Source organism: Squalius cephalus (assembly GCF_949319135.1).
Source record: "Squalius cephalus genome assembly, chromosome: 8".
Lineage (NCBI taxonomy): Eukaryota > Metazoa > Chordata > Actinopteri > Cypriniformes > Leuciscidae > Squalius > Squalius cephalus.
In genome coordinates this window covers 45,508,578-45,534,500 of record NC_137129.1, presented here as the reverse complement: position 1 = coordinate 45,534,500, position 25,923 = coordinate 45,508,578, and the positions used below count along the sequence as shown (strand labels likewise).

Below are 25,923 nucleotides of genomic sequence, written 5' to 3'. Positions count from 1 at the left end.
ACATCAGAAAACCATGAACATGTGAATGTGTTGATGAATAAATATTAAACCTAAAATCTTTTTGCAACTTCGAGAAAATATTTGAGGTCAAATGGGTTAGGCTGACTAAAAAAGTTTTTGAATTTCTGATGTAAGGAATCATTTGCACAGATCGACTGCAGTTAACAATCGATAATCTACACAACAGACAGAGGTTTTGACATAAACCTGAAACTCTCAACACACACACACACACGCCAGGCCAAATCAAGACAACGTGTGCATTTCCAGGTTAGTAAATCTGTACAGGGTTATTCAGTGAGACTCAATCAGTGATGCTGTGAGCTTTAAAAATCATCAAGTTATTAAAGACATTAACGGTTAATATCTGGCAGACAGAGAGCAGAACAAACACGCTCATACCTCACTGTCCTCTTCATCATCAGTCTGTGGTGAGAGAGGGAGAAATGAAGAATGAACAGACGGCTTACAGTCATTCTGGATCACCAGAGTCTCTCCAACGAATCAGCAGAGACCTACTTAGGCCAATAACTGGCTGATAATATTCTTATTTTTTTTGTCTGGTATTCATCTGTTCATAACTAAAGTGGATTTTAGAGCACAATTACGTTTAGCCTGTTGAGTTTGTCAAAGTTGCAAGAACAATATCACAACAGTGTCATGATATAAAAGACGAGAATAACGAGACTCACAGTCTCACATCAGTGAATAATTAAATCACTGACAGCTCTCAAACAGGTCCTGTACGTGAGCTCTCAGATGATTCAGAGCTCATTATACAGCACATCTTCCTCCTCTCGTCAGAATACAACACTTGTTCCCAATTATTAGCATTTCAGGGACGTAGAAGTGAAGTAAAAGCAAGAGTTAAACTGATGGGACACAGAAGCTGCTCCTCCATGTGTTACTTCAGTAACGATGTCTCTGTGTTTAAACAGCTGCAAACCCACTTAAGTCGAGCCATATCTCATCCGGGATAAACCATCAGCTAAAACACACACACATGCCAGAGTGTGAATAGAGGCGAGCGAATGATGATCTGAAGAGGCCAGAATAAACGCTCAAACACATCATCACGGCTTCTTCAGGCCTGCGGGGAACATTAGCGCTCACTGACATGAGAAGTGTGTGAGGATCTGTGTCACACACACATCATACTCCTCTTTACACACTTTACATACTCCTCATCGCACAAAACACAACACACTAATACTCTGAGGAGTGGAAGAGGACCGTGAGCTCATGAAATGATTATAATAAAATTACTATACTAGACTAAACTTAAAAAAATGTATACTATACTAAAATTACAATAAAAAAATATTTTAGAATGAAAACTATCAAAGTAAAACACTATACCATAAAAATGTCAAATAAAAATAAATTATGAAATAAAAATAAATAACAAATAGAACACCTACTAAAAAAATAAAAACAACCATAATTGAACACTTAAATTCATAAAAATGTTTATTTACAATTTTTTAAAAATAAAAACAATCGAAATAAAACGTGCACTAAAACCAATTAAAATCATAAAAATAAAAGATTAAAAAATTTAAATTATCAAAATAAAACTAATAGACCAAATAACTTACTAAAATTAACTAAAACCATAAAAATCTTAATAAAATATGAATCATTTTAAAATAAAACAAATCAAAATAAAACACTTACTTTAATACTATAAAATCATAAAAATGCAAAATAACAATGAATAATTTTAAAATCAAAATAAAACTACATAATGCTAAAAAAAGTATTAAATATTTTACTTGTTTACCTGCATGCCATGTGACCATTAACCAACATCACAGACCCAAGAACATGCGAATGTGTTATTGAAATCAGAATAAGTGTAATAAATTATTGAAATATGAAGTGAATGTGTGTTGAGGCCTGTGTGTTGAGGTCTGTGTGTTGAGGCCTGTGTGATGAGGCCTGTGTGTTGAGGCCTGTGTGTTGAGGTCTGTGTGTTGAGGCCTGTGTGTTGAGGCCTGTGTGTTGAGGTCTGTGTGTTTTGAGGCCTGTGTGTTGAGGTCTGTGTGTTGAGGTCTGTGTGATGAGGTCTGTGTGTGTTGAGGCCTGTGTGTTGAGGTCTGTGTGTTGAGGCCTGTGTGATGAGGCCTGTGTGTTGAGGCCTGTGTGTTGAGGTCTGTGTGTTGAGGCCTGTGTGTTGAGGCCTGTGTGTTGAGGTCTGTGTGTTTTGAGGCCTGTGTGTTGAGGTCTGTGTGTTGAGGCCTGTGTGTTGAGGCCTGTGTGTTGAGGCTTGTGTGTTGAGGCCTGTGTGTTGAGGCCTGTGTGTTGAGGCTTGTGTGTTGAGGCCTGTGTGTTGAGGCCTGTGTGTTGAGGCCTGTGTGTTGAGGTCTGTGTGATGAGGCTTGTGTGATGAGGCTTGTGTGTTGAGGTCTGTGTGTTGAGGCCTGTGTGTGTTGAGGCCTGTGTGTTGAGGTCTGTGTGATGAGGTCTGTGTGTGTTGAGGCCTGTGTGTTGAGGTCTGTGTGTTGAGGCCTGTGTGTGTTGAGGCCTGTGTGTTGAGGTCTGTGTGTGTTGAGGCCTGTGTGTTGAGGTCTGTGTGTTGAGGCCTGTGTGTTGAGGTCTGTGTGTTGAGGTCTGTTTGTTGAGGCCTGTGTGTTGAGGTCTGTGTGTGTTGAGGCCTGTGTGTTGAGGTCTGTGTGTTGAGTTCTGTGTGTGTTGAGGCCTGTGTGTTGAGGTCTGTGTGTTGAGGTCTGTTTGTTGAGGCCTGTGTGTTGAGGTCTGTGTGTTGAGGTCTGTGTGTTGAGGTCTGTGTGTTGAGGTCTGTGTGTTGAGGTCTGTTTGTTGAGGTCTGTGTGTTGAGGTCTGTTTGTTGAGGTCTGTGTGTGTTGAGGCCTGTGTGTTGAGGTCTGTGTGTGTTGAGGCCTGTGTGTTGAGGTCTGTTTGTTGAGGCCTGTGTGTTGAGGTCTGTGTGATGAGGTCTGTGTGTGTTGAGGCCTGTGTGTTGAGGTCTGTGTGTGTTGAGGCCTGTGTGTTGAGGTCTGTGTGTTGAGGTCTGTGTGTGTTGAGGCCTGTGTGTTGAGGTCTGTTTGTTGAGGCCTGTGTGTTGAGGTCTGTGTGTGTTGAGGCCTGTGTGTGTTGAGGCCTGTGTGTTGAGGTCTGTGTGTGTTGAGGTCTGTGTGTTGAGGCCTGTGTGTTGAGGTCTGTGTGTTGAGGTCTGTGTGTGTTGAGGTCTGTGTGTTGAGGTCTGTGTGTGTTGAGGCCTGTGTGTTGAGGTCTGTGTGTTGAGGCCTGTGTGTTGAGGTCTGTGTGTTGAGGTCTGTGTGTTGAGGCCTGTGTGTTGAGGCCTGTGTGATGAGGTCTGTGTGTGTTGAGGCCTGTGTGTTGAGGTCTGTGTGTTGAGGCCTGTGTGTGTTGAGGCCTGTGTGTGTTGAGGCCTGTGTGATGAGGTCTGTGTGTGTTGAGGTCTGTGTGATGAGGTCTGTGTGTGTTGAGGCCTGTGTGTTGAGGTCTGTGTGATGAGGTCTGTGTGTGTTGAGGCCTGTGTGTTGAGGTCTGTGTGTTGAGGCCTGTGTGTGTTGAGGCCTGTGTGTGTTGAGGCCTGTGTGATGAGGTCTGTGTGTGTTGAGGTCTGTGTGATGAGGTCTGTGTGTGTTGAGGCCTGTGTGTTGAGGTCTGTGTGTTGAGGCCTGTGTGTTGAGGTCTGTTTGTTGAGGCCTGTGTGTTGAGGTCTGTGTGATGAGGTCTGTGTGTGTTGAGGCCTGTGTGTTGAGGCCTGTGTGTTGAGGTCTGTGTGTTGAGGTCTGTGTGATGAGGTCTGTGTGTGTTGAGGCCTGTGTGTTGAGGTCTGTGTGTTTTGAGGCCTGTGTGTTGAGGTCTGTGTGTTGAGGCCTGTGTGTTGAGGCCTGTGTGTTGAGGCTTGTGTGTTGAGGCCTGTGTGTTGAGGCCTGTGTGTTGAGGCTTGTGTGTTGAGGCCTGTGTGTTGAGGCCTGTGTGTTGAGGCCTGTGTGTTGAGGTCTGTGTGATGAGGCTTGTGTGATGAGGCTTGTGTGTTGAGGTCTGTGTGTTGAGGCCTGTGTGTGTTGAGGCCTGTGTGTTGAGGTCTGTGTGATGAGGTCTGTGTGTGTTGAGGCCTGTGTGTTGAGGTCTGTGTGTTGAGGCCTGTGTGTGTTGAGGCCTGTGTGTTGAGGTCTGTGTGTGTTGAGGCCTGTGTGTTGAGGTCTGTGTGTTGAGGCCTGTGTGTTGAGGTCTGTGTGTTGAGGTCTGTTTGTTGAGGCCTGTGTGTTGAGGTCTGTGTGTGTTGAGGCCTGTGTGTTGAGGTCTGTGTGTTGAGTTCTGTGTGTGTTGAGGCCTGTGTGTTGAGGTCTGTGTGTTGAGGTCTGTTTGTTGAGGCCTGTGTGTTGAGGTCTGTGTGTTGAGGTCTGTGTGTTGAGGTCTGTGTGTTGAGGTCTGTGTGTTGAGGTCTGTTTGTTGAGGTCTGTGTGTTGAGGTCTGTTTGTTGAGGTCTGTGTGTGTTGAGGCCTGTGTGTTGAGGTCTGTGTGTGTTGAGGCCTGTGTGTTGAGGTCTGTTTGTTGAGGCCTGTGTGTTGAGGTCTGTGTGATGAGGTCTGTGTGTGTTGAGGCCTGTGTGTTGAGGTCTGTGTGTGTTGAGGCCTGTGTGTTGAGGTCTGTGTGTTGAGGTCTGTGTGTGTTGAGGCCTGTGTGTTGAGGTCTGTTTGTTGAGGCCTGTGTGTTGAGGTCTGTGTGTGTTGAGGCCTGTGTGTGTTGAGGCCTGTGTGTTGAGGTCTGTGTGTGTTGAGGTCTGTGTGTTGAGGCCTGTGTGTTGAGGTCTGTGTGTTGAGGTCTGTGTGTGTTGAGGTCTGTGTGTTGAGGTCTGTGTGTGTTGAGGCCTGTGTGTTGAGGTCTGTGTGTTGAGGCCTGTGTGTTGAGGTCTGTGTGTTGAGGTCTGTGTGTTGAGGTCTGTGTGTTGAGGTCTGTGTGTTGAGGCCTGTGTGTTGAGGTCTGTGTGATGAGGTCTGTGTGTGTTGAGGCCTGTGTGTTGAGGTCTGTGTGTTGAGGCCTGTGTGTGTTGAGGCCTGTGTGTGTTGAGGCCTGTGTGATGAGGTCTGTGTGTGTTGAGGTCTGTGTGATGAGGTCTGTGTGTGTTGAGGCCTGTGTGTTGAGGTCTGTGTGATGAGGTCTGTGTGTGTTGAGGCCTGTGTGTTGAGGTCTGTGTGTTGAGGCCTGTGTGTGTTGAGGCCTGTGTGTGTTGAGGCCTGTGTGATGAGGTCTGTGTGTGTTGAGGTCTGTGTGATGAGGTCTGTGTGTGTTGAGGCCTGTGTGTTGAGGTCTGTGTGTTGAGGCCTGTGTGTTGAGGTCTGTTTGTTGAGGCCTGTGTGTTGAGGTCTGTGTGATGAGGTCTGTGTGTGTTGAGGCCTGTGTGTTGAGGCCTGTGTGTTGAGGTCTGTGTGTTGAGGTCTGTGTGATGAGGTCTGTGTGTGTTGAGGCCTGTGTGTTGAGGTCTGTGTGTGTTGAGGCCTGTGTGTTGAGGTCTGTGTGTTGAGGTCTGTGTGTGTTGAGGCCTGTGTGTTGAGGTCTGTGTGTGTTGAGGCCTGTGTGTTGAGGTCTGTGTGTTGAGGCCTGTGTGTGTTGAGGCCTGTGTGTGTTGAGGCCTGTGTGATGAGGTCTGTGTGTGTTGAGGTCTGTGTGATGAGGTCTGTGTGTGTTGAGGCCTGTGTGTTGAGGTCTGTGTGTTGAGGCCTGTGTGTTGAGGTCTGTTTGTTGAGGCCTGTGTGTTGAGGTCTGTGTGTTGAGGTCTGTGTGTGTTGAGGCCTGTGTGTTGAGGTCTGTGTGTTGAGGCCTGTGTGTTGAGGTCTGTGTGTTGAGGCCTGTGTTAGCTCACCTGTGTGTTGAGGTCTGTAGTGTTAGCTCACCTGTGTGTTGAGGTCTGTGATCATCTTTCCGCGTGTCTTGTTCCTCTCTCTGTGATCGGCCCGTTTCTGCTTCTGCTGCAGGACCCGGTCGCGTGTGGTCCGATACTCCAGTGCGAACTCGCTGATGATCTTACTGAAGCGCGTCACACTGATGTCCCGGACGCTGTAGGCCGGGTGTCCCAGGAACAGCAGGAACGAGTGAAACCTGGTGCGGAAACACCACATTCACAATCATCTGGATCAGGGTGTGAAACTAACACCCGCCAACCATAAAAAAACACATAAAACTCAACAGTGGCGGGAAACGCTGTCAAATCACGAGCCAATCAGGCGTGTTACTTATTTTATTTACTCAGTTTGCTGGGGAAGTTCGTGTACGAAAAATCTGCGCAGATTTAGCGCAAATACTCGTGATTCATCATGATATATTAAACACAGTGTATTGTGCAGAATCTGCTCATATCTGGCTTACTTGAACACACACGTCACTACACAACACATAACAGCGCTTGTTCATTTGCATTGAAGCAAAAGCGAAGATTAAAAAGCATTTGATGAACAGAAAAGACATTCTTATTTTCCAACATCCAACATTTTTTGATGTTCTGTGTACTGTATTGATCTGTCTAAAACACATTTATGGTGATGAGGATGAAAGAGGAAGAGGAAGAGAGGAGATGCTGGATGACACGATTTTGTTTGAATAAGAAATGAAAATATGAAATCCAAATTTTATATATACAGTACCAGTCAAAAGTTTGGAAACATTACTATGTTTTTGAAAGAAGTCTCTTATGCTCATCAAGCCTGCAGTTAAAAAAAAAAAACAAAAAAAAAAAACAGTAATATTATGAAATATTATTACAATTTAAAATAATGGTTCTCTTTTTTAATATACTTTAAAATGTAATTATTTTTGTGATGCAAAGCTGAATTTTCATCAGCAAGTACTCCAGTCTTTGGTGTCTTATGATCCTTCAGAAATCATTCTAATATGATGATTTATGATCAATGTTGGAAACAGTTGTGCTGCTTAATATTTTTTTTATAACCTGAGATACTTTTTTCAGGATTATTTGATGAATAAAAAGTTAAAAAGAACTGTATTTATTTAGAATAGAAATCTTTTGTAACAATATACACTACCGTTCAAAAGTTTGGGAACAATAACTATTTTTTTAAAAGAAATTAGTACTTTAATTCAACAAGGATGCGTTAAATTGATAAAAGGTGATGGTAACGATTTATATTGTTAGAAATGTTTTTATTTAGAATAAATGCTGTTTTTATGAATAAATGCTGTTAACGTTTTACTCATCAATGAATCCTGAAAAAAGTATTCCAAAAAAATATATTAAACAGCACAACTGTTTCCATCATTGATAATAACTGAGCATCAAATCATCATATTAGAATGATTTCTGAAGGATCATAAGACACCAAAGACTGGAGTACTTGCTGATGAAAATTCAGCTTTGCATCACAAAAATAAATTACATTTTAAAATATATTAAAAAAGAGAACCATTATTTTAAATTGTAATAATATTTCATAATATTACTGTTTTTTTTTTTTGTTTGTTTTTTTTTTAACTGCAGGCTTGATGAGCATAAGAGACTTCTTTCAAAAACATTAAAAATAGTAATGTTTCCAAACTTTTGACTGGTACTGTATATAAACTGTGATGTTAATCTGCTTCATTTCTCTCTTTTTTTTGGCTAGTAGAAGTTCTGAATGGTCGGTAACTTAGAAATGTAGTGAAAAAGTTCATTTCAAACCCTGCTCTTGATTATCAAGCTGCTTCTCAACTGCTGTTACTTCATGGCCCAGATTTAATATTTCAGACACAAACGTATAACCAGCATTACACTAGACCTGGACTGTGTTTTCTCCACTTCACCTGTTCATGATTCTGCGGTGGACGATTTTGAGGATGATGATTCTCTCGGCGCAGTCCTTCAGGAAGTCCGACATCTTCTGCTTCAGCGCCGGCTTCATCTCGTGCTTTGCAATGACTTTCAGGTGATCCCATGATGCTTTGCAGCGCCACTCCATCTGAGTCAGGCTCTCCTGCAGCTGATCGAAATCCACCTGCAGAACGACACCAGATACTTCTACAGCTTTCACTCATATTCTATTCAATTCAATTCACATTTATTTGTATAGCGCTTTTCAAAACACACATCATTTCAAAGCAGTTTTACAGAAAGAGCATGAGTCCATATTACAATTTACAGTGATCTGTTATCAGAGGAAACTGTCCAAGTTGTACAAAAATGTACAAAATCACAGTTAGCTAAAAATGTATTAATTTAAACAATGTAATAATTTAATGCAGAAACAATGAGCTCATTGAAGTAATGAATACTTGTCTGTTAACAAATGATTATGACATTTAGACATATTCTGAATTACATTTTATTTTAATATTTTCATTTTATGGCGTTTTCACACTTGACTCGTTTGGAGCTTTTGATTTCTGAATCCGGTGCGTTTTCTCCCTTAGTTTGATTCGTTTAGGCATATATATATATATATAGTGTGTGTGTGTGTGTCGTACTCGTACCTTGGCGGAGCGCGTGAGGGCTCCTATCTCGGAGTACAGGTCAGTGCTCTCGGGGAAGTTCTCCACCACGAGACCGCAGACGTGATGCAGGAGAGACTGCTTGTGCACCGTGTCCTTCACTTCAGGAACCTTCTCCAGATAACTCAGATCGAAGCCTTTCGCCTGCGCACACATGATCATGATCACGACTGAACAGCAAATGCTTCTCCACTGACGCTAACGGAACGCTTGTAATGTAATGAATTTAAACACAAATGTATGGAATATTTAAAGATGCAGTGTGTAATCTTTAGGAGGATCTGTTGACAGAAATGCAATATCATATACATATGTTTTCAGTGGTGTGTAAAGACCTTACATAATGAACCGTCATGTGTTTATTAGCTTAATTTATCTTAATTTATCTCTGTAAAGAAACCTCATTGATTAACTGGCTACTCTCTGCTGTCTCAGACGACGACATCACTTCCTGTCGGCCACCGTAACTTCTGTTGGGTGCAATTCGTAACCTCACCACTAGATGCCGCTAAACCTTACACACTGCACCTTTAAGTGTGTTTCGTGATAAAACCTCACGTTAGAGCCGTTCAGGAAGTTCCCGATGGCGAGCAGAGTGGACAGGATAACCCGCAGCGTTTTGTTTTTCTCCAGCTGATCCATGCCCTCCTTCAGGTCCTGTAGCGGCTCAGCCACTTCCTGTCAGAGCGGAAACATTGCATTGTTAATTAACTGAGCTGTTAAATGCATGATGTCACACAGAAGATGAGCAGCAAATTGAGCTGCAACCTTCCCGTCTCTCTCTTGAATCAACACTGAAGTGAGTTAAACTGCAGTTCATGGACTGGCCACTAGAGGCCGGCTGCAGAAGAGAGTCAGTCCCATAGTCGCATGTTAAAATGCCCAACTTTACAGCAGAGAAAACATGTTTACAGTCTGGTGCAAAAACTGGTTTTGGTCTATATAGCTGATTTAGCGGCGACTAAACATGACGACTGTGAGGGGGTGATTTTTTTCACTCATCTGTTTAAATATTAAGCCTTAAAGTTCTGCATAATTAAGGGCGTGGCCACTTGAGTGACAGGTGGATTGCCGCTGATGTCACTACTAGCCGTTTGTCTGCTGTATGTTAGCGTCACGTCACCTCAGCTAATCCGCCTCGCTGCACATTTTCGTTTATCCGGGAGTGACGCGGCCAAGATGGCGACGGCCGGCTCCGCCCACTTTGGGCTTCAAAAACGCTCTTCAGAAACACTACGGGTGACGTCACGAACACTACGCCCATATTATATACAGTCTATGGTTTACACACACTACGCCCATATTATATACAGTCTATGGTTTACACACACTACGCCCATATTATATACAGTAGACACAGGTGACTCTGTTTCTGCAGGATCTCAGGTGGAGGGGAGAACAAATGTGCTTCTTGTTATTAGAGTGTTTTATTTGTGGCACACAAAGTTCCCCTCAATTAGACTGAGAACATCTGTGTCAGCGGACAGATAAAACACGGAGAACCTGAGGAATTTACCGTAGAGAGAGAGAGAGTTATCTGCAGTCTTCACGAACGCCTTCAAACGGTTTCCACCTCTGAATGTGAAGGTGATGCGTAAGTTCAAAGGTCGATTTCCCTGTGACGATTTCAGAACATTGATCTGTTTGTTTGATTATTTTGACTGGGATCCCGTTCTGAAAACATTTTACCACTGTTATTTTATCATCATTGAGTTTTTTTCTTTTAATATGTCTTAATATAGTTTTTATTAATTTTATTACAATTTTAGTTATTTAGTACAACGTTAAACTAAATGAAAATGAGAAAATGTTTCCTTGGTGACTAGCATAAATATATATATATATTTTTACAAAATGTTTTTTTTTTTTTTTTGTGGTTTTATTTTGTTAACTATAATAACCCTGCGTTTAACTTGCATTTAAGTAGCACTTTTGCCCATTTTTTTAGAAGTAGAATATAGTTGCATGTACTACTGTTCAAATGAGAAAATAAATTAATACTTTTATTAATCAAGGATGCATTAAACTGATCAAAAGGGACAGTAAAGACATTTATAATGTTACAAACGGTTCTATTTCAAATAAATGCTTTTCTTTTGAACTTACTATTCATCAAAGAATCCTGAAAAATAAAATGTATGACAGTTTCCATAAAAATATTACCGACCCCAAACTTTTGAACCTGATAAATGCTGGAGCCACTGTTACTCCATCAGTTTCCTTGACGCTCTGACACACGAGTGAATGATCACTCACCTTCTCGGTGGCTTCATAGTCGAGTTTGAAGGCCCAGAGCTGCAGGCGTGCCGAGAGCTCGCTGATGGAGGACAGCGTCAGGAGGAACTGCTCCGCGCTTCCCAGGGGAATATCGGGATTCACCAGCTGAGCCTCCTGGATCTTCTGCGTCTCTTCCTCCGTGGGAATCATCGTCAGGATTTTCTACAGCGGCGGGTGGGAGAGAGAGAGAGAGAGAGAGAGAGAGAGAGAGAGAGAGAGAGAGAGAGAGAGAGAGAGAGAGATGGAGAGAGAGAGAGAGGGAGAGAGAGGGGGGGAGAGAGAGGGAGAGAGAGAGAGGGAGAGAGAGAGAGAGAGAGAGAGAGAGAGAGAGAGGGGCTTTTAAACCAATATTTTTGCTATAAATATTAATATTCTGTTTCTCTCAAAATGTTACAATCTAACATCCTAAATATCTTCTTTTTTTTCACTCAGAAATGTTACATTCTAAATATTCTGTTTCACTCAAAATGTTACAATCAACACTCTAAATATTCCAAAACTGTAACATTCTAAATATTGTTTCATTCAGAAATGTAACTTTCTAATATTCTAAATATCCCTTTTTTATTAACTTTTATTCACTTAGAAATGTTACATTCTAAATATTCTGTTTCACTCAAAATGTTCTAAAATGTGCAGTGTAACACATGCGTGAGATCCTGCACCTCGATGCCCTCTTTGTTGAGCGCGTACTCGTCGAAGTTCAGTATGGCGGTCTTGATGGTGCGCGGCGGAGGAAGAACCGTCAGGCCGATGTTGATGGAGTTGCTGCGTTTGGAATCCAGGATGATGATCTCCTGCCGCTTCCCGTCCGCTGCCGTTTTCTGTTCAACACACACACATCATCTGATATCACAGCTCAACCAATGACAAGCTGTCAGACCACCGTCTCAGGGTATATGCAAATAAGATTAAACTAACCAAATTAATTTGATTCCAATAAAAAATGTATTTACATGAATACAATTTTATTTAAATAAATAAGAAATACATAAATTATATTAAAATACATTGATTAAAATAAATAAATATTTTTGAAGAAGAAATACAATTAATACAAACATTTGATTGAAATAAAATAAAATTGATCAAACTAAATTAAATAAAAACTGATTTAAAATAATAAGTATAAACAGTGTAAAAATAAATAAGTAAATGAGGTTAAACTAGCTAAATAAATTTATTAAAAAAACAACAAACTAAAATACCCCTAACTTACATCTAACAGTACAGTAATAAAGTGAGTAGAAAAACTAAATATTTTAAAAATTTATAATATGAAATTCTCACAGTATTAATTGGGTCACACACACACACACTCACTCACTCACTCTCACACACACAGTGTTATATTCCACACTAGAACGCTTCCCCTGCTCACCTTAGCCACAGGCATCTCCTTGGACTTGCTCTCGAACAGAAGCTCGAGTTTAGCGGTGTCGAGTTTGACCGGTTCCAGGCGGGACCAGAGCGACTCTTGGCTCCGCTTGTGGTTTCGGGAGATCCAGTCGGCGGGCCGGACTTCACTCCAGAACAGCCGGATGGTCTTCTTCTTCTTCTGGAAGAGCGGCGTTAGCTCCGCCTCCTGCTGAGGAGGGGGCGGAGCCTGGCCAGAGAAGCAGGGAGGGGGCGGAGGCACGCGGATGCTAAAGATGGGAAGGGGCGGAGCCTGGCAGGCGAACATTGGGGGCGGAGCCGGGAGGTTAAAGGGGCAGGGCGGAGGAGGGGGCGGAGCCAGCAGATCTCCAGAGCTCATCAAACTCCCCGAGTCCAGGACGTCCTGATCGTCCTCGTCTCTGAGGTCGGTGAAGTCGATGTCTCCGATGCACAGGTCTCGTGGACTCGCCATCAGCTGGTCCCAAATGCAGTCCGACTCCTTCTTCACAGGAGGAGGAGGAGGAGGAGGAGGAGGTTCCTGCGTTTCTATTGGTGGAGAAGTGAGACCCTTCACCAGTTCTCCGAAGCGCTCGGCGAACACCCGTACGTTGCTCTGGCTCTCGCCTCGCTGGTCTCCGTCAGTCGTGCTAACGCTCTCGTCCTGCGTCGCCGCTAACGGATCCTCCTGCTCTTTCTCTTCGCTCGGCTCCTCTTCCTCCTCGTCTTCCTCCGAGGGCTTTTTGCTCTGCGAGTAGAGCATGTCCAGCATGAAGAGTTTGCTGTCGAGGATCTTGTTTCGCGGTTCATTCACGCCGCCGCTCTGAGACCACTGACCTGCACACACACACACACACACACACAGAGAACGCCCATCATTCTTTCTGTTCTTTTGATCATGTTTCAGCTGCCAATAAGAGTGCGCTGCTCACATTCTATTATGTGTAAATTGTTTCTCAAAATCAGTGTAGAAACTGTGAAAAGAGTTAATTGTTTATTATAGTTTAGCATTTTCTGTTGTTAAATGTTTTTTTTTATTTAATATTATATTTAATTGTGTATATTTATATCAACTTATTTACATATGTTCATCTATAAATTTACATATAACAATTTTATATACATTTTAATATTTATGTATTATTTCGTGATATTTATTATTTTAATTTAATTTTAATATTTAATAATTTTAATGAACTTTACATTTTTGTTCAGTTTTAGTTGCATTGACTTTTATAGTTTAGCATTTTCAAATGTCTTTTTATTTCAATATTTCAATTTTTCATTTTTAATTAATTTCATTCATATTTAATTTATAAATTACATTTAATAATAATAATTATTTAAATCTTTCATATTTAATTTTACATTAGATTACATATAAATATAATTCAAAATATTTAATACATATCGCATTTAATAATATTTAAAAATTTAATTTTACTTTAATATTTTAGATTTTTAGTTAACTTAAAATTTTTATAGTTTAGCATTTTCAAATATACTTTTATTTGTATATTTTCGATTTCTCATATATAATTTTATATATAAATGCAACTATATATATATATATATAAACAAGCACACATCTTGTATTATATTGTATTACCATTTTTTATATTTTATTTTATAATAAAAAAATGTATCACCTCTAAAGTTTTAGATGCAGCAATAATTTTTTACTACTTATATTTTAGATTTTTATTTAACTTTAAATTTGACATTTTTATAGTTTAGCATTTTCAAATGTACTTTTATTGGAATATTTTACATTTTTCATATTTAATTGTATATTCATACTTAAATTCCATTATATATATATATATTAATTGAATTTTGTTTTTATTAAGAAATATATATATATACACACACACATAAAAACACATCTTGAATTATATTACATTTTATTTTATTTTATAATAAAAATGTATCAACTCTAAAGTTTTAGATGCAGCAATCATTTTTCCTACTTGCAGTTCAGTTATTAATTCAAGTACACATTTGCATTTGCATGTCATACATAAAATGAAAGTCAGTATAAAAGCATCCTCTGTAATATGAGCAGATGAGGGGTGAGTGTGTGTCACCTGTGTCCTGTGCACTGAGCCGGTCCTCTCGCTCTAGTGTGCTGCTGGCGGAGGAGATGCTGGAGGCAGAGCAGTTATCCTTCTCGTTCACTTCCTCGTTCTGTCGTTCTTTATCGCTCAAGATCCCGCTGTCCTCCGCTTCTCCATCAGGAGCTTCCCGCTCAGACTCCTCCCCTTCCTCCTCAACCTGCTCCTTGGCCTCGCCCACTTCCTTTTCAGACTCCTCCCCTTCCTCTTCAACCTGCTCCTCGGCTCCACCCACTTCCGGTTCCGGTTCTTCTCTGGGTTCTGTTTGCTTCTCCTCCGGTTCAAGACTCGCCTCCACATCCGGTTCTAGATCACTGGTGTCTGTGGAGAACATAGTCAATAATTAAAATCTGCTGTGTTCAAATAACACACACACACACACACACACTGCTGGAGCATATAGTATGTACACTAGCGGTCAAACCTTGGAATAATTACGATTTCTTAATTTAAACAAAAAAAATGTCTTCTGCTCGACAAGGCTGCATTTATTGGATCAAAAATACAGTAAAAACTGCTCAGGATCATCAGATCATCATATTAGAGTGATTTCTGAAGGACCACTGTTGATCGGTGAGTGTTTCTGTGTGACTTCAGCATCTGCATTATAACGGCCTTCAGACTGTAAGGCCTCTGTGTCCTGAACAGGAAACACACCTGTGTGTGTCAACGCCTGAACAAACACACAAAGAGAGAGTGTGTGTGTGTGTGTGTGTGTGTGTGAGTTTATGAGTGTGTGTGTGTGTGTGTGTGAGGTGATATAGAGGTTACAGTATCAGCGCTCATGACTGAGTCCTTTTAAACCAGTTGAACAAAGACACACTGACTTCAGAACAGTTGTTTTCTCTTTGCTTTTTCCAAACATGCTCTCTCACGCGAGACACGAGCTGCCGCCTCACTACACTGTCTGCCTCTGCACTTCACTTCACAATTATACGCATACTTTATATATTTATATGAGCCTTGCACCACTAAAAAGTTAATAAAGTAAATATATAACAAAAAATGTAGTTATTTCTTCCACCAGTACTTGATATAGAAATGCGATATAAACTCCAAACAACACAGAATGATTCTAAAGTAACAGTTTCTCACTCCGTCACGCGTGACACGTGTTTAATCGTTTGCTGGTGAACATGTGCAAAATCCATGTCACTGTGAAACACATCAGCAGCTGAGACACAGAGAACATCCTGACAACAACCGTCTCGCTCTATCACACACTCACACACACACACTCACTCACTCACTCACACACACATACACACACACACACACACACACACACACACACACACACGTTATCAGTGTGTGTCAGTGAATTTACCTGGTTCAGAAGGCGGGTACGATGGGATGGGCGTGTCCTGCTCATCCAGTGATGTCACAGAGGTGGGCGTGGCACTGCGGTATGATTGACAGGTGTCAGTCGGGCTCAGAGTGAGGCTGAGACCTCGAGGTTCTGAACGCAGTCGCTCTCGCTCAAACTCCTCCGTGGCCAGTCGCTCCGCCGTCTTAAACCTGACACACACACACACACACACACATCCGTCAGAAGAAACATTCTCATGCTGCGTGTTTTCTGTCACACAGGAGGGGAATGTTTAGAAGCGGGAGGAGGAGGAAAATGTGTTTGGTCCCTTTACACTAACCCTACCAGTCACACACACACACACACACACACACACACACACACACACACACCCACACACTAACCCTACCCCTAAACCTACCAGTCACACACACACACACACACACACACACACACACACACACACACACACACACACACACACACACACACACACACACACACACACACACACACTAACCCTACCCCAAAACCTACCAGTCACACACACACACACACACACACACACACACACACACACACACACACACACACACACACACACACACACACACACACACACTAACCCTACCCCAAAACCTACCAGTCACACACACACACACACACACACACACACACACACTAACCCTACCCCTAAACCAACCAGTCACACACAGACACACACACACACACACACACACTAACCCTACCCCAAAACCTACCAGTCACACACACACACACACACACTAACCCTACCCCTGAACCTACCAGTCACACACACACACACACACTAACCCTACCCCTGAACCTACCAGTCACACACACACACACACACACACTAACCCTACCCCTAAACCTACCAGTCACACACACACACACACACACACACACACACACACACACACACACACACACACACACACACACACACACACACACACACACACACACACACACTAACCCTACCCCAAAACCTACCAGTCACACACACACACACACACACACACACACACACACACACACACACACACACACACACACACACACACACACACACACACACACACACACTAACCCTACCCCAAAACCTACCAGTCACACACACACACACACACACACACACACACACTAACCCTACCCCAAAACCTACCAGTCACACACACACACACACACACACACACACACACACACACAAGTCTTCATTATCGCTGACTAAATATGAATATTCAGCTAGTTGGTGAATAAACTCACCTCTCCTCTCGAGCGTGTCGGGCCTCCTCCATGTTGGACACATAGTCCCGACTGCACACACACACACACACACACACACACACACGTGAAGAACAGGTATCTGTATGGTTTAGTTGTGTATTAGTGAGTCGAGAGGATGTTGTGTTGTTAAACCTGTGTCGATTGCGCTCCTCTCTCTCGATCCTCTGCAGTCGCTCCTCTCGCTCGACCCGACGTCTCTCTCTCTCCGCTGCCAGAGACTCCTGATGCTGCCGGTACGAGGAGGAGAGGAGGCCTCCGAGAGCAGGCCTGACACACACACACACACACACACACACACACACACACACACACACACACACACAGAGACAAAGTTAAAATACGTTCTTGAGATGTAAACCCTCATCTTTCCCTCGTGGGTCAAAATGACCCGAAGCCCTAAAATTATACTTTTTTTTTTTGTTCAGAAAGCTTATTTTATTTCATTTTGATAATATCTTTTCTATTTTTTAATGCAATTTGTTTGGAGATTTTTTGTTATTTTTTATTTTATGTACCTTTAAATTCATAGATTTGATTAATAAATAAATAGTAATTTAAGCACATTCCTCACATTCTTTCAGCTTAAAATCAAAATAACTCACAATTTCATGCATAAACCCTTTTAACTCAGCTCTAAATATCTGACATTGAGTGTCTTTGCCGACCTCTCGTGGAAAATAATAATATAAGATGATATTTGATGACTCTAGATGGTCTTATAGCTCTATATGAGCAAATGAGCTGTTCCTCTGGGTCCTAAAGCCAGTTCTCTTCAGTGTGCATTCACATACACATGTAGACATTATAAAAACATTTTCTGGTAAAGTTTGACAGTTTTTAGTTTGAATTCTGAGCATTTTTAGGTTTTTCTATGTGAACTGAAGCATTCCTCACATTCCACTCATTCCTGAGGGGGTCAAACTGACCCGAGAGAGACGGATCTCTTACTTTTATAAATTTCAACCACAAAACATTTTTAAAAAATGAGTTTCGGGTCAAAATGACCCGAGGGAATATTTCAATAATTTGAGCTTCAGTGTGTGTGTGTGTGTGTGTGTGTGTGAACTCACCGTTCACTGGCAGGTGTAGATGGAGGACTTGCAGCAGAGAATGACCTGAGAGACACACAGATGAAGTCATTAGAGCTCAGAGACGCCGTCAGACATGTTTCAGTGCGCTGGGACGACATTCACATCCACAACCCTCTCACTGCCCTAACGTGATGCATTTACAAGTGAAGCAGACGAACAACATCACACTCTTCCTCAGTATCTTCATCGTTTTCCAGCACAAAAATCTAAACACTCTGAAATCAAGATGCATATTCATTAGAAGCAGAACGACTGAAGATATTACGTCTTGTTCACTGAGAATCTGTTCAAAATGAAGTGAGTTTGTGCTTGAAAATCTCTGCAGTGGAGTCAGAAAAATAACATGAATTCAAAGGGAAAACAAGAGTATTTTTTTGACTCCACTGGCAGAGATTTTTAAGCATAAACTCACTTATCATTAAACAAGACTTCATATCTTCAGTCATTTTGCTTCTCCAGTAAATGTGTCTTGATTTCATCATGTTTAGATGTTTGTGCTGGAAAACCAGACAGAAACACTGAGGAAGAACATCATTTTATTGGAGTGAAGTGACAGTATCAGGCAGAAGAGGAAGAGTTTGGTGAATCTGTGAGAACTCGCTCTGATTGGTTCAGAGACACGCGTGCGCAGGTGCAGAAGGAGGTGGCGTGGTTAGAGGCTGTTGCATCATGGGACACGTGGCTGAAGCGTCTACCTGCTGTTCTCCTCTGGTTTCTCCTCCACATCGTAGGAGAAGAGGAAGAACGGTGAGTGTGGCAGGTACGGCAGGTGGGCGGAGCCTCGCAGCGGAGGGCTGATCTGATTGGACGGCGGCACGCTGACGGTGGACTTGCGGCGCGCGAGCAGATTGGCCAGGAGAGATGGCTGGGCGGAGTTAGGAGGGGGCGTGGCCTTCCTCTCCTCCTCCTCCTCCTCTTCCTCAGGTGTGTGTTTGTCACAGTGCTCTGATTTACTGTCGGTGCCGCTGAACACGAGCATCATGGGTAAAACACAGTGACTAGTGCTTTATAACGGTTATATACGGGCTCCGGGAAACAGTGTTAAAAGACATCCAACCCCACAAACTCGTTAATAATAACTGATTAAAAGCCCTCTGTGTTAGTCAATCAGGTAAATAACACTGATAATATATAAAATAATAATATAATCATTTATACATATGAACACATGTATGTAAATAATACATAATATATAATCAATTATAATATATATGTAAATAAAAGTATGTAAATTATTCATAAATAAAATAATATTATATATGTATACAAATAATACATAATATATATTATATCTAATTATATATGTGTGTGTGTAAACAAATGTATGTAAATGATTCATATTACAGATAATATAATACTGATAGTATAAGATAATAATAAAATAAATAATATATATTTATGCAAATAATATATAATACTGATAATATATACAATTATAATATAATATAATATAATATAATATAATATAATAAATAATGCTGATAATCCAGAATTACAGATCTAATATACTGACATATATTACAGTATAACCCAGCAGGATCTTTAGTCTGAAACACGAGGACAGAGAGAGTAAATCTGACCAGCTGTAGTCTTGGTTATATGAGGTTATACACAAGACAGAAACCACTAAATCTGCATATATTAAGTGAGAAACACAAGATCTGTAATGAGACGCGTGTGGTTCAGGACTGAACAGTGGAGGACATGACTTCCTCTGACAGCATTAGTGTGAGACACAGAGAGTGTGTTTAGGACCTGAGGTCAGAGGGGAAGGACTGTACAGAGACTCCGCACTAAAATACCTGACGACACTGAGACTAGAAGGGTTAATGTCCCCCTCATCATCATCATCATCATCATCATCATCATCATCATCTGAGCCCGACTCTGTGACGGGACTCTCCTCCTCATCCTCCTCTCTGCGGACGGGCAGAAAGAGAGAGTCACGAAGAACACAAGCAGAAGGAAAGAAAGGATGAGCTAGCGAACGCATCTGTGCATGCTTGTGACATCATCATCACTGGCCGCTTCATTATGAAAACATATTAATCTGTTGGTTATGACAGCAGCTCAAGGTGCACTACACGCGTGAAATGAGTCTGATAATGATAAATACTGATACCATCTATGAAACAAGTAAATAAGACTGATCTGAGGTGAGCTGAATGCGTCACATGACCAGTGAAGAACACATGTGATCAGTTTGTGTTAGTTATTGATCATAACCACAGCAGAGTTCAGATACAAACAACATGTGTTCATGAGCCAAACACACACATATTAACACTAGAACTGCCATGGCGGTCATTTTGACCATTTTGAATTTTATATCTGCAATAACTTTGTTGAAAAAATAAATACAATACCGCTGGCACCTGACTTTTCCTAAAAGTGTCTGTATTTTCATTTAAAATGTTTTTCATATAAATTACACATAAGGCAAAAAAACAAATAAACATATATTATTTACCTATTTGGGCCATAGACGGTCATATTGACCGCACTGAATTTCGCGGTATTATTATAGGCTATACCAATATACACAACAATAAAATGTGGTAAAAAATACACTAAACATATTCAACAAAAAATCATTTAAATGTAATGATATTTAGAACAGAACAAGAATGAAAAAATAACTATAAACAAGCCAAAATGAAATACTTTATAAACGAAAGTGAAAGTAGCCTAAGCGGCGTTGGGCTCACGTAACTCTCTAATTAGAATCAAAATGTTTCAACATTTGCGATGTATTTGGATGGTAAACTATTCTTTATTATAGGCTTTGTACTTCACTCACGTTCCAATAGCGACAGAAAAAATCATCCTCTTCACACGCGCAAAATGGTACGAATTGTACTAGGCTACTGACAAACAGAGCAGTGGAATTTTTTTATATGTTAGGTTGACTATTTTATTATTATATTTTATTATGGCTATAATGAACAGGCTGCAATGTCAAGATTGCAATGCTGGAATATGGTGTGTGTGTGTGTGTGTGTGTGTGTGTGTGTCGGCGGGCGCGGGCGCGATCGAACAGTGGAAACATGAAAATAGGCTACTCTGTCATTTTGTTCAGGGCATCTACGAATATTATTTATTTATAAATGTATAATTAAACTTGTTTAAATGTACAGTTTGGTGTTGTTTTGTTTTTAAAAGACATCCTAATACAATAAATGCATTAATCTCTCAATTGGGTATTTATCATTAAAGATATAGAGTTTGGAATCTAGCGCTCAGTTCTAGCGCTTGTGGTAGTTCTAGTAGTTATGGAATTCTGGCACTTCTAGTGTTAATAAAATATATATTTCACTCTGGGGCTCAAAAAATCCCTCATCAAACTTTAAAAAGAGCACAAATAAATGAATGTAAATAATACATAATAATGATAATATAATAATACTGATAATATGTAAAATATCAATATAATAAATAATTATATATAATTATATTAATAAACATAATATTTATAACAATAATATAATAATAAAGACAATATATAAAATAGCAATATAGTATAAAATATTATATATGTAAATAATAAATAATACTGGTAATAAAATAATAAATATACTAAAGATATATATGTAAATAAACATATGCAAATAATACATAATATAATATAATAACTGTAAAAAAAGTTATTTAGCTTCAAGTAAAGTTAACTTAAATATTTGTGTTCATCTAATGAGTAACAGGAAGTAAAATTCGTGTCAAGGCAACTAAAAAAACTAGTTGAGCCAACTTGAAAAAATAAGGCAACCAATCACGAGATAAGTTCAAAAGATTCCCTGTTACTCATTAGATGATCAAAAATATTTAAGTTGACTTTAATTATAGTGAATTAGTTGAGTTAACTTAAAAATTTGAGTGTGATAGGTTACCTTATTTTTTTTTAAGTTAGCTCAACTTTTTTTATAGTGAAAATAATAAAAAATAATAATAAAAAACCTCCCATATTACACTGGGACGCAAGGCTCTACAAAAATTCTTCATCAATCAAAGTTTAAAAAGAGCACAAAAACGGCAGACAAAGTCCTTCTAAGAAATGTTTTTGAATAAACCTCTATCTGAAGAAACTAATAAAATGGCAAAAGTGCTGAGTCTGATCAAGACTTACATCACTGGCAGATATTCATGCGTCACATGAGGTCTGCAGCAGAAACACACGGAGAAGATCCGTCACACACTGAAATCATGTGTTCTGAACCCCAGTGAACAGCACCACTGTCTACATAGGCAGCTCCCTTCTTAGGGAAAATCCCAGCGGAAAATAACTTCATAACTCGATGATCTGAAACACTTTCACATTAACACTCGCCCGTGAAACCCGTTTCCTTCTGTCCAAAATTACTGTACGCTTCATTTTATACAGAAATCTGTTTTCATTTTTCAAAATTCTGTTTTATTTGTTTCATTAAATTGTGATCAAAATCAAATCAAGAACTGTGTCTAAAAATCTGAATTCATAAATGTATTAATTTATAAAAATGTAAACAATTACGAAATCTGTTTTATTTCCCCCCAAATGCTGTTTTCCACTTCTCTTCACATTTCTTTGGATTCCTTTCTTAATTGATTGATTAATCTGCAAAAATCAGGCCTAAACAACTCAATTCATAAAACTTTACCAATTTAGTAATTTATGAAATTTGAACAATTATAGGTTCCTATGAAATATGTTTAATTTTTTCACCAAATTCTGTGTTTTCTGTTTTAATTTTTCTGGATTTCGTTTTTCTGGTTTTATCATTAAAAATGGCAGAGGAATTTATCAATTTACTGTAAATAAATGTAAGTGAAGTCAATTTTGCGCTTTATAGTAAATTCTGTTTATGTGACTGGATTCTGTCTGCGTTTCTCGCGTTGCAGAAATAATAAGTCATGTTCGACATAGAAATAGAGTTTGATAAATTTGAACATGATGCTGCACTGTAGAATTTTAATTTTGTTTAATGTATATGATTTGCTGATTGGTTTCACATGTGATGTCTTCAGATGTGTGTGATGATGCGTTGAGTGTCTCACCTCTCGTTGAGCTCGGGTCCGTTACACCGTGAGCGATGTGGGGAGGCGGGGCTAAGAGGGGAGGCGTGGCCTGTCCTGCCCAATGAATGCCTGCGACTGCGGCGTCTCTCCAAGCCCCGCCCCTCTCCGGTGCCGACGCTAGACCGCCGTCGGTCCCGCACACCGTCCTCATCACCGTCCTCGTGACGAAGACTCGCCTGCGGGACACAACCGTATCAATCAGCGGCTTTGGAAATATCACAGTAATAAAAAACTGTGCAACCTTAAAGAGATGGTTATAAAAGTTTACAAATCCATGGATGCACTTCAATGATGGATAGATGCACTTTAATGATGATAGATGCTCTTTTATGATGATAGATGCTCTTTAACCCTCTGGGGTCGGCAAACGTGCCCGCGCGTTTTGCTGGATTTTCTTCACATAGTAGCACAATAAACTTAAATTACTCCGTCATTTATGGTCATACAGAAAAAAGAAATATAAAAAAGAATCTGTGATATTTCTACTTTTGTATGTGTCCACTTACAATCAAATCAAAACATTGTGCTTTTGTAAATTAAAGAGAATAAACAGGGTGTGCGTTCTGCCTCTCCGTCGCAGTGAACTTTTTTTTCTTGAGCACGTCTATAAACTGAAACAAAACTCAGCGAATACTTGTCACACATTTATGAGCCATATACCTTTATAAACATTTAAGTGTGTACTTTTAAATGATCGGATTCAAACTGAAAACAAATATTCTCTGTTTAAGTAATTTGTATAAAACCAACAAGATGTCTAGTATCTCAAACGCTTGCTCATTATTTTTAATTTGACCACGCCCACGCGCGCAAAAGAGATTCAAATCTCCACATGGAACGCGAACGCGCTCGTTACCTCAAAAACAAAGCACGAAAAAACTTCACAAGTTACCATAATGTTTCATATTTTGCAGCATGCTGTGCGTTTGAATGTTTCATATTTTGGAGCGCGATCGTGTTTGAAAAGCAAAACGCACCAAACATTAGGCTTCATGTTTTTACTATTATCTCATTTCATATCATCATAACGAATGGAAACATTTGAAGTAACATATGATAATAAATATATTTTTCTCTAGCGTAGTTGTTACTGAAATCTTTTGGAAGATTTATAGGCTGCTATAGGTTATTGTTATTATTATTTTATGCAGCACTGCGCATAGCCTATGCCTACAAGGCACAACAAGCCTGGTGTTCATTATATTATATATTGTTGGAAACATTTGTGTGTGTGTGTGTGTGTGTGTGTGTGTGTATTCTTTGAATTTTAAAAAGCAATTTTAAACAGAAAAATCTAAAATTTATTCCCAAAATCGTGCAGGCCTGTTTCTCTTGATATCAGTATGTTCACTTTTTTTTTTTTTTTTTCAGGGCCCAGATGCTCCACTGATGAGTCCTGCTGACTCAACATTCACATGAGTCTCTGTACATGAACATGGTAAAGTGAAAATCAAACACCTTGGAAATGAAAGGTATGTACAATGTTTTTAGGAATGGCACAAAGGTCTCTGTCTATGGATCATTGTTTTCAATAATGTGCTTTTTTGTCATTTGTTGTGTATCTTTGGATTATGTTGTGTTGTAAATAAATCCAAACAATCTAAAAGCCTTTCTTTTTTAAATCTCCTCATTCTTTGTGCAAGGTTGCTCAGAATGACAGGGCCTGATATCTCCTAATAGGGCCGTTAGGGGAGGGTCTTTGTCTTTCTCAGGTGTGAAAGTCATGCATATTAATGATGTGATCACGCCTCTTCGAATAAAGCTTTCTTACAGAAAACACGTCTTACAGTTTTTAAATCAATATATTGTCTTATCTGAATGAGCAGTCAGGGTGATTTTCACATAGTTTTGGAGCAAATATTCTAGGCTACGTGATACAATTTTCAAAAGTCTTGTGAAGAAATAATCAGTATGGGTTTCATGGCCTTATTTCAGTGACAATTTTTTTTTGTATTTTCACAAACCACGCATAAATGTCATTATCTCAAAACTACAAACTTTTACACACATGCTGCTGATATATTATTGTAGCAGAGTTTGTGCTGAATACAGTGTAATTCGACTTTAGCCATGAAAATGTCACAAGTAACAGAAATAAGCACAAATGTCAGAGCATGTCAGAACACCTCCAGGGCCAGAAAACAGCTCAGACCCCAGAGGGTTAATGATGATAGATGCACTTTTATGGACTTCAAAACAGAAACAGTCATTCACTGCCATTATAAAGCTTGGTAGAGCCAGGACATTTGTTTATATAACTCTGATTGTGTTTGTCTGAGAGAAGAATGTCATATACACCTAGGATGACTTGAGGGAGAGTAAATCATGGGCTAATTTTCATTTTTGGGTGAACTACTCCTTTAATGATATCACTACAGCGATTGTTTAAGGAAATGAAGACCTCGTAGATGTTGAGCTGCTCCAGCAGGTCCAGGTCAGTGCTCTTGCGCCCCAGGTACCGCTGGGAAACACTCTCCATGCCCTGATCCTCCAGGACGTCCAGCAGGTCATAGAAGGAGTCCTGATCGGGCAGCGCTGCCAGCGTCTGACACACACACACACACACACACAGAGAGAGAGAGAGAGAGAGTGAACAGTATATCAGTCACTTCAGGATTTCATGATCCTGCAATCAAAGAATTTGATCTTTCTAGAGTGTGTGTGTGTGTGATGGGTAGGTTTAGGGGTCGGGTTAGTGTGTGTGTGTGTGTGTGTGTGTGTGTGATGGGTAGGTTTAGGGGTCGGGTTAGTGTGTGTGTGTGTGTGTGTGTGTGTGTGTGTGTGTGTGTGTGAGAGAGAGAATGAGTGAGTCAGTAAGTGAGTGAGTGAGTGAGTGAGTGAGTCAGTGAGTGAGTGAGTGAGTGTGTGTGTGTGTGTGTGTGTGTGTGTGTGTGTGTGTGTGTGTGTGTGATGGGTAGGTTTA

General features: G+C 40.2%; 1 protein-coding gene across 3 annotated transcripts in view; it reads right to left on the bottom strand.

The window, feature by feature from the left end:
* The window catches only part of fhod3a (formin homology 2 domain containing 3a), a 60,089-nt gene that overhangs the window by 5,431 nt on the left and 28,735 nt on the right, over positions 1–25,923 (bottom strand). The window contains exons 9-25 of one of the 3 annotated variants that reach the window (XM_079879807.1): positions 25,402–25,545; positions 22,980–23,176; positions 19,751–19,867; positions 18,644–18,913; positions 17,928–17,972; positions 16,990–17,124; positions 16,837–16,887; positions 15,565–15,755; positions 14,211–14,558; positions 12,131–12,960; positions 11,415–11,573; positions 10,729–10,911; positions 9,031–9,150; positions 8,455–8,616; positions 7,789–7,979; positions 5,889–6,093; positions 403–426 (exon numbers count right to left, since the gene is read on the bottom strand). In XM_079879807.1, coding sequence (XP_079735933.1) covers positions 403–426; positions 5,889–6,093; positions 7,789–7,979; positions 8,455–8,616; positions 9,031–9,150; positions 10,729–10,911; positions 11,415–11,573; positions 12,131–12,960; positions 14,211–14,558; positions 15,565–15,755; positions 16,837–16,887; positions 16,990–17,124; positions 17,928–17,972; positions 18,644–18,913; positions 19,751–19,867; positions 22,980–23,176; positions 25,402–25,545 — 3,372 coding nt within the window. The remainder of the gene's footprint in view (positions 1–402; positions 427–5,888; positions 6,094–7,788; positions 7,980–8,454; positions 8,617–9,030; positions 9,151–10,728; positions 10,912–11,414; positions 11,574–12,130; positions 12,961–14,210; positions 14,559–15,564; positions 15,756–16,836; positions 16,888–16,989; positions 17,125–17,927; positions 17,973–18,643; positions 18,914–19,750; positions 19,868–22,979; positions 23,177–25,401; positions 25,546–25,923) is intronic. The other 2 variants (XM_079879805.1, XM_079879806.1) reach the window with 2 other exon arrangements.